General features: G+C 41.3%; 1 protein-coding gene across 2 annotated transcripts in view; it reads right to left on the reverse strand.

Moving 5' to 3' along the window:
• Positions 1 to 9,855, reverse strand: part of PACRG (parkin coregulated) — a 497,878-nt gene that overhangs the window by 231,083 nt on the left and 256,940 nt on the right. For both annotated transcript variants that reach the window (XM_003792384.1, XM_003792385.2), the window contains exon 3: positions 2,861 to 3,032. In XM_003792384.1, the coding sequence (XP_003792432.1) occupies positions 2,861 to 3,032 (172 nt within the window). The remainder of the gene's footprint in view (positions 1 to 2,860; positions 3,033 to 9,855) is intronic.

Genomic DNA, 9,855 nt, shown 5'->3' on the forward strand with positions numbered 1-9,855 from the left:
AGACCCAGTGTGGATGGGCAGAGACCTGCTGTCTAGGTTACCCAGAACTCGGGGTCAGACCCAGTGTGGATGGGCAGAGACCTGCTGTCTAGGTTACCCAGAACTCGGGGTCAGACCCAGTGTAGATGGGCGTAGCATTATAATCCCAGGTCCTAGATATACACAGTAGCTACTCCTACCTCTCTGCTTCATTGCGAGTTTATAAATTTTTCTTTGTTTTCATAGACATTAATTAGAATTTTTAAAAAAGCTGTTCAAGAACTGCTAGCTGGTGATAGGTTAATTCGTGTCTCTGGATAAAGTCACAGTTATGTTGAGAGTTGGCTTGAAGGTACGATCCTCACAGCTGCCACGTGTTAATGCCAGTTCTGCCCATGAGATGCCCCTGGATCAGTTTACTCCACTCCAGAGCTCCACCTGAAGATTTAGCTTGTGCACATGATGTTTTCCACACTATACTGGAACGGTGCATGATCTTGCATAGTTGATCAGCATTTCTTCCACAGAAAGTCTGGCTTTTAGTGACATGAGCAGATTGAGCAGAAAGAAGCTGGGTTAGACGTGGGGTTGGTGTGTAGCACCGGAGGTTCAGAGCGCCGAGCAACATCACCACCAGGATGGTCTGTTGAGGCTCTGGAAACTTAAAATCATCAAATGCATACTAATTAATTTTCCCTGCCAAAACGTGTTTATTGAATTCTTTTTTTTTTTTTTTTGTCATTTTTGGCCAGGGCTGGGTTTGAACCCACCACCTCTGGCATATGGGATTGGCGCCCTACCCTTTTGAGCCACAGGCGCCATCCTGAATTCTTAATAACATTTTCCCTCATCAGCAAATGGCCTCTAGGATGTGTGTACTGTAAATTTTGCCCTTATAACACATCCCTTCTCTCTTAACTCATTCATGCATCTTCAAAATACAGATGGAACAAAATTGAAAATCACTTCCCCCTTGGCCAGCAAAACTAGAATTTGGTATGTTTTAATTGTAAACAGCACAGTTGAAATATCCTTAGCAATTCTTTTTCTGCCTTTCAGGGTCTTCAGCAGGGCTCTGAGGTAGAGACTCCGAGAGGGCTGTGATGCTAACATGAAGTGCTGATCTTTTACAAAAAGAGTAAGCACCGTACGACTGCCGCCGCTCTGGTGGGTGCAGGGGAAATGGATAGATAGCCCCCCAGGAGAAAGTTCTGGGTCTTTTTTGTTTATGAATAAAACTTGCAAATCATCCTTTAGAAATGTAGCATTTCAACTAGAATTTAACATATTCCAAAATTGTGACCCGCTTGTGAGAGTAAATCACTTCTCGAAAAGGTTTTAATACATCAAAGATCACCACTGCTCAGCACTGACGCAGGAGGGGCGGGCAGGCTGGGACTCAGCAGGGTCCCTTCATGGGGTCCCTTTTCTGTCACCTTGCTCTTCACCTCCGATGGCACTCCCTGTGCTGGGTCTCACTCCGTCTTGGTGGAAATGTGAGTGTTCAGGTACAGATTTCTATAGAGATCTTGAAGATGTGATAGCAAGTTTCAAAGTTGATGTGATGTAAGTTGTAAGAGCAGAACTCAGAAAATTGAGCTTCTAATAAAGCAAAATCCAATCAGTAAACAGAGACCATGGATAAAAGCAAGCTGAGAAATGAGCCAGCGTTGAACCATTCTGTTCTTGTTCTGGTCAAACCACATGGCGAGAGCATGCCTGCGGCCCTCAAGTGAGGGTGGTGTCCCCTAGATGTGGAGGCCAGCCAGGTGTCCCACCCACCACCCTGGGAAGGGGCTCTCCCTGGAGTGGGAGACAAGGCAGAACTTGGGGTTGGGGGGATGGGATCCCCATCCCTCAGAAGCCATGGGTAGTGGAGCTGGGATCTGGGCGAAAATGCCTGGAACAGACCCGACTGGGAAACAGCTCGGATTTCCCTGACCTATGTAGCATCAGAGCACCAATGCTCTGCTTTTAATTGGCAGCACCAGCAAAAGCTGAAGCAGTGGCAGCAGGTGCAGGCAATGCCCAGAATCAGGATGAGAAGGGGCAGTCAATGGACCCAGGTGGCCACCCGGGCTGGAGGAGCAGCTGTCCCCTTCCTGAGTCTTTACCAGTAGATGCTGGCTGTGCCCATCAGGGTGGCTCCTTTACTGGGGTCACCAGCAGCTTTGGTAGTAGGTAAGAGGACAGGAAAGAAAGTGACCAGGAGACTCCTTCTAAGCCGTGGGATCTGTCCCACAGGACAGTCCCACAAAGACGCCTGAAGGAGATGCTGCCAGCCAACCAGTCAGAAGGGTCTCATGGGTGGGTAAGTCGGCCTCAGAAAGGAAGCAGCATCTCATTCATGGACACATGAAGCCAGTGACAGGGTTGTCCTAGAATCATCCCAGATAACATATTGTAGATAAAATAATTTGGGGTACTTAAAAACATTACTCTTTTCTCCATTCCAGATTTTTTCCCTTAAAATTATGAATCGTACTACCTCACAGTTTCTCAACATAATTGTGTTTGTATTGTAATTTAAAAATTAGGGATGCCATTTAAATAAAAATCTTATTTAAGCCGTGTGCAAACGCGAGGAACATAACTGTGCACTTAGAAGTTAATGTTAACGCTCGTGTCGTTACTACACAGCATTTTACATTAGTGCAAACCCCATCCAACTCAGTTTATTTATGTGGCTAAGCCATAGTGTAATATTGATGATAGGGTCTATTTTCAGAGATTTAGTTTGTTTGGCCTCATGAGTCAATTTATAGAAATTCCTGCAAAGCCTGGGGATCACCTCAGTCTGCTGTGTTTTATTGCTTAATTAGCAAGTTGTCCAAAGTGCCACCATATAAACTGAGCGATGCTTTTTCACCTGTTCACTTACTTTTTATCGGGATAATGAGCTGTGGAATGACAGGTAGAATCTTGTTCCCCCCGTGTTCCAGCATGTCGTGGATTCCTTGCCGAGCAAAAAACTCATAGGGAAATGTCATTTCACAAAGCCCATCAAAAAACAGAGGCAGATAATGATGGTAATCCAGCTTCTCAATTTCTACCTGAAAGTAGAGAGAGAAGAGACGCTGTGTGAAAACACCAGTGGGCACCGTGCGGCCAGGCGAGCGGGGAGCTCGGCCACCAACTCCGAGGGGCTGGCGAGTTAGAACGTCATATTTCATTAACTCATTCACCGAAGGACCTGAAATCTGTCATCATGTCTATCAGCGACGGGGTGAAAACCATTGACTCTGGAATCATAACAGTCAAATTTCTTATCTACATACACTCTACATTGGGAGCATATTACTACATTTTTTGTTATTATTTTTTAACCATTTGGCACAAAAGCAACGTTGCGTAGGATTCAAGAAGTCCATAGCACATATGCAGAAAAGATCCCTGTAGGAATAAAATGAAAGAATAAAAACCAAATGGAAGAGACGGGGGCCCCAAGTTCTAACAAGGAGGAGGGCAGAGTGAATGTTTGCTAGTACCGTGTTGTGAAGTCTGCCTTCTCTGGGGCAGGGCAAGCTTGAGAGGGAGTGGCCAGCATGATTCCTTGTGCTGGGAATCGAGGTGATGAGGAGAATATTGGTGCTGTCAAGAGGACAAGGGGAAGAGAAAAAGTGGGCTGAACCTCAGTTGGCAACTGACACCTCGAAATCAAATTGGCCCAACTCCCCTGGCCTGCTGCTTCTGGGAGCAGAGAAGCAGCTCTTCCCTGCACCTCAATCACGCCTCCATGCCCGCTTGTCCACACCCTGGCATGGTGTCTGGCATCACCAGGGAATGGGAACTAAACTTCTAGTGTTGAGAAAAGAGATGGCAAGTTAGGAGTGACTTACATGAGGGGGATTTGTTTGTGTCTACGTCTCCCACTATCCAGAGTACCTGTGGGCTGACCTATCACCAGGAAGGTGACAGAGGTGACAGTGACATGTAGATGGGAAGGAGCCCACAGACTCAGGCTGCGGGTCCAGAGCGTCTGCCCAGAGCAAGGTATGTGATGTTCCCAGGCAGAGGTGACATTCCCCTGGCTTTCCAGTCCTTATGAATGCACCCAACTGCCCTTCCTCCCTTCTAAGCAAGTGAAGGGCCCATCAAGACCTTTGAGAAATTCCTTTTGACATCAGTTGGAGATGTTTTTGAAAATTTTTTTTCTTATTGACAAATTATAGGTGTTTCTACTTATGGGGAGCAAAGTGGTACCCTGATTTTTATAATCAAAAATTGTGATGCACCTTAGTAGGAAGCTTTTATGCCCTCCAGCTCCCTCCCCACACCCTGGAGACTCCAGCCACTTGCCCCACAGCGCCCAGGTGGAGCGGCTGGTAACAAACCCAGCACACTTCTGAGTGTTACTGTGGATCTGGGTGACTCTCACGTCCTACAGTTCCCCAAGCAGGAGGCTTGTGTGCATCTGTTTACCATGTGTGTTCAGGCAGGGGCCAGGGAGGGGGGACTCCAGCCAAGCAGAGAAGCAAGCAGGTGACGATGGTCAACCTTCAGATCCTCTCTTGGAACTGGAGCTTAGAAAACGAATTCCAAATGTGGATTGATACAGACATCAACTTTACTTTATATTCCTATGTATTTATAAAGTTTACTTTATTCAGTATAAGTTTATGGAATAGATGTTTAGTACTAATTTTATTAAAGATTTTTGTGCATTCTGAAAATGCTTCAGAACAATATTTTGTGCCCTTTGAAAAATTTATTGGTACATTACTCAGCTTCTAAAGGCCCAGTGTTGTTATCTATAACTGCACCTTGTAACCTAAATTCATAAAACCACTGTCGTCTGTACTATACGTCTATTTTTCACATTTTGGAGATGCTTTGCTGAGCATCTTTCTTTCAGTGCCCTGCTGCCCTCTACACCTGTCTCTTCTAACTAAACTGTTACAGTTAGTACCTTAGTGTGACCAAGGACTCTGTAGTTTAATACATCAGTGTGAGTCACTTACAACTATGGCTACGCCTTGTTTAACTTCTGCCATCGTTTTGCCTCGGTGGTTGCTTTTTATTTACTCTTTTCTTTCTATTTTGCGATTGTGTTACGTAGACTGTCTTATTTGTTTTTGCCATTTCTTTTTGCAATGACTTTAAGGGTCAGGCAGCCTGTTTGAATATTTTATTGCAACCATCTCTCTGCTTTCTTAACTTTTCAAATTTTTATTTATCTTAGTGAGAGAGGAAAGTTAAAACTCTCCTACTAAGACTGCGGTTGATATGTCAGTTTTTCCCTGGAATTCTATATTTTTCCTTTGTGTGGTTTTGGGGAACAGCATAAACAACAGCAGTGATAATGATACCAACGTCCACAATCCCGAGACCGTCACAAACTCTGTGGGTGTTATTAGTTCATTTAATCCGCACAACTCTAGGATGTGGGTATTATTAGTACCCTGATCTTTACTATGAAGAAACTAAGACATGGAGAGGTTGTATGACTCGCCTAAGGTCCACAGCGAATGAGTGAGAGAGAGCGGGAGCTGGAGCTCGAACCCCAGCAGGGACACCGGGCCGCCCAGGGTTTGTTGTTGGGTGCACTGAGGTTCAGCATTACGGAACCTCCTTGTGAATTACTCAGTGTCTCTACCATGATTAATGCCGCTTACTCTGATACTGATACTGCTGTAACTGTGGGCCGGGCGTTCCTGTCCCTTTTTACTTTCTTTCTTCCTCTGACATTGTATTTTGAGAGTATCTCTCCTAAGCAGCTGAGAGCTGTATTTATTTTTCCTCCTTCTATTTCATGATATGCCTTCAGACAACAAATACTGAGAGAAAGAATGTGAAACGAGAGAAAAGAGGGAACCCTGGAGAGACAGAAACAATGAAAGAGTGAGAGAGACTGAGAAAGAAAAACATTATCTCTGTGTCTTTAAATCCTCCTGGCTCCCTGACCACAGCAGTTCTTCCCACCAAAAAATCTCTTCTCCTGGGTTCTTTTCCCGGCCTCCTTATCAATAGTTGGCACATCTGAATCATTGCGAACCCGCTGGCTTAACAATAAAATAACACTTGCCATTATACTTTGGGACCCCAGACTTTTTTGAACACTACAGAAATAATTCTACTTGCTCCACGTGGTACGGTGTCACTTTCTTTCTGCTCGCCTGTTTCGTAAGGTTCCTTTTTTATTAACATAATATTGTTTTCAGTTGACAAATTTGGCCTAGCCCTTGATGGGCCCTCTTACACTCCATTTACCACCAGGCACTTTTCTGTGTCTGGGTGTGTGTTTAATAAACATACTCTACCTGATTTCCCTTTAATATATTTTTATTTTGTTGTTTTTTTCCCCCTGGAAATTCCTCCCAGATACTGCTTCATTTTCACCTTGTTTTTCACAGTGAAGTTTTTCAAAAGCGATGCTGTGAGTCACTGTCAACCCTTCTCCCTCCCATCCTCTCTACTTCCCATTTCTCCAGCATTTTATCAAAGGTGCTTCTATCCAGGCCACCAGTGACCTTTGTGTCTAACCCCCTGTCCCTTTCTGTTCTCATCAGCAGGACACAGTGGACTTTGTGAAACTGTCTTCTCTGAGGCCCTGGCAACAAACCTCCAAGCTGGGGGGTCAACCTAACTCCCTCCTTAAACCCTTGGCCTGGCCTGGCCTGGCCACACCTTAGAGTGTCCTTAGAGACTTTCTTTGAATACATGTGTCTTAGCTCAGGCTGCCATGACAAGATATTGATTTTCTCATGGTTCTAGAGGCTGGCAGTTCCCAGCCCAGGTGTCCAGCATGGCGGGTTCTGGGGAGGGACCTTCTTGCTGTGTTCTCACACGGCCTCTCCTCTGGAGGCACATAGGGGAGGAGCTCTGGGGTCTTCTCCTCCCTTCTCAAGGACACCAGTCAGTGCCAGGTGCACTGACCCTGGAGGATGATGTTGTACAGAAGTGTCTATGAATTTACATATGCTACACCTATATGTGTTTTACAAATAAAATGGTGTTTTTCTCTCATTAAGAGTGCAGTGACTATTTATATTTCAGGAATTTTATGAATATTATTAAAAATAATCAAGAAACTCTTCTTGATTGCCTGTATTTACCCTCATTTCACTAGGAATCACTTAGGATTTGATTACCTATTCATTTTTTTGGTATTTTTTAATAATTAATATAGTATAACAGCTAAATATATTTTTTATTCTGTTTACTTTTAAAACCCTGAAAAAGTTTGTTTTTTGTAATGATATCAAATGTAAGCATATTAAAATACATTCATATTGGTAATAAGAGGTCTCCATTTTAAAATATATATATGTTGAGAATAATTTAAGATTAAAACCAAAATTTGAAGAGATAAATTACGGGATCCTTTCCTTATCTTTGTGAATTTGTCACAGTGTGACTACTATCCCTATGAGTTTTTCTAAAGTGAAGGCTTCTTTTGTTCATTTAGATTTACAAAAAGTCATTTTAAATGTTTATTTAGCAATCAACCTTATTTCAGTTACATATGTATTTTATTCTTAGGACAACCAGTTTAATAGTAAATATTATATTTTACATTTCCTTTTATTATAAAACAACACTTTTCAGATTTGAGACTCTTTCTTTAAAGTTTATGAAGTCCAGAATTAAAAGAAAATGGCCCCAAGTGCAACACAGAACTTGTTTTAGACACATCAGTTAAACTTAGATGCGAATATGCTGATGAATGACCACTTTGATATTAACTCAAGAAATATGAAATATTTTATACTCACAGAATTTTTTTTAAATTTATGTTTTGTAACTCTTTAAAGATCACACAGTACCCACAGGTTGATCTTTAAATCTTACAATGACCTTTGGTCAAAAGCAATAAAGTTCTACCTAGTCTGTCAAATATAACATTTTATCCCCCTAACAAATGTATAAGGTAGTAAAGCTCTACTCAAAGGCCGGAAACACAATGAGGTTAATGACTTTCATTTTAAAAACTCCAATGAGAGACTTACTCTCATTGTTTCCATATTCTTGCTTCAATTAGCAATTAAAATTTCTCTTCTCATGACTCATATAATAATTCCTGAGGATCTTGCTTAGAATCACAAACTAACCTAAAAAGTGTAAATATATATTAATATATTATGACCTCATTTGGACTTACTATGTCATTTCTAAAATAAAGCTCTGACAGTGTTTTTCAACCCTCCAGGCAGTTGTTGAATTACTACAAAAGGTCTTACAAATTACATAGGCAGGGAGCATTGTCTGCAGATGGTATAATGCACACAGAACATATTTTACAAATAAATGTATGATTAATTTTCAAATGTGTGTGAGTACAGTTGTGATGAGCAGTTGATGAGTAGAAAATAATTCGTCATTTATGTTTTTCAGTGATATTGAAAATACAACTAAAATCACATTAATAGTATACGAGATTTTTGATGCTAAAAATAAGACTTTTTAACATGAAAAATGCTCTTAATAGCAAAAAAGAAGCAGATTTCAGGCAAGATGGCAACAAGAATGATATGGATCTATAAGCTGCTACGACATCTAAAAATAAACCTGAAGATGTGTTAAAGGGAATGGTAGGCTCTGGACCTCATCGATGCCAGAGATAAACCCAGTGACAGAGGAGAGCTCACGGGGATACTGGGCGACCCCAGGAAGTGTCACGCACAGATTAGATCACAATCGGGGAACCAAGGTTTAATATCTCAGGAGTTCAGGAAAACAGAGATTTGTGTAAGAAGAATTAAACCCAGATTCCTGCATATGACCAGGATACTTAAGGCTATGTCACCTTGAAAAGGAGAAGAAAATTTCTTTCCATGAGTATGTAGAAACAGGAAGGTACCTTGATGTTTGACAAAACTCGTGATGGGAAAAATCTCCTCTGAGAAATAGAAGCCCATAGCCAAAAAAGGAAGAAAAAATAAAATAGGTTCAGATGATGGAAAAGAAACCCTTGGGGTCCAGGCAAAAGGAAATGCAAAAATGTTAACACTTGCATAATACAGGTACGTGGGATTGCCGCAGAAAATGCAATTCTTCTTGTAGAATAGTTCTCAATAAAAATCTCCATTTGTTGTGGTGATGGAGACACCATGAGGATGAATCAATAGACAGTGAACATGGAAATAGGTTCTGGAGCAACTGAGAATAACTGAATAAAATCTGAAAGGAAATATTTTTCAAAATGCTTGAAATAGAAAGATATTCCATCTAGAAACAAAAAACAGATTACATATAAAGGATCAAAATAAGACCGAAATTCCATTTCACATTAACACAACAGAGGCCAGAGAAAGGGTAAAAAAATTTCACCATGCAGAAAGAACAAAAATTATTCATCTACTGGGCAACTTAGTAAAATTATCATTCAAAAATAAAGACAAATTAGATGTATTTGACCAATACTTTTTTTTTTTTTTAAATGCATTAGTTCTTTTAATCATGTATAATACAAAAAGTGGAATTATAAACCAAAGTTACAATATCATTAGCTTTTATAATTGCCCATGTGTTTACCTATATCAAAGATCTTTATTTCTACATTTGGCTTTAAATTACTGTCTTGTGTCTTTTCATTTCAACCCGATGGACTTCTTTTACGATTTCTTTTTTTGAGACAGAGTCTCACTCTGTTGCCCAGGTGAGAGTGCTATGGCATCAGCCTCGCTCATAGCAACCTCAAATTCCTGGTTCAGGTGATCCTCCTGCCTTGGCCTCCCAGTGTGCTAGGATTTATAGGCATAAGCCACTGCACCCTGTGCTTTAACTCTTAAAGTAGGAAACAAAGCCAGCCATCAGAGAGATAAATGAAAACATGTACAAATAACATGGAAGGGAACTAACACTTGAGTTTTAGACATTGTGCTAGGAACTTTTACATACATTTAATCCTCTCCAAAATCGCTCTTTTTTTTTTTT

The sequence above is a fragment of the Otolemur garnettii genome, unplaced genomic scaffold (genome assembly GCF_000181295.1).
Source record: "Otolemur garnettii isolate 467f Iridium unplaced genomic scaffold, OtoGar3 scaffold00056, whole genome shotgun sequence".
Lineage (NCBI taxonomy): Eukaryota > Metazoa > Chordata > Mammalia > Primates > Galagidae > Otolemur > Otolemur garnettii.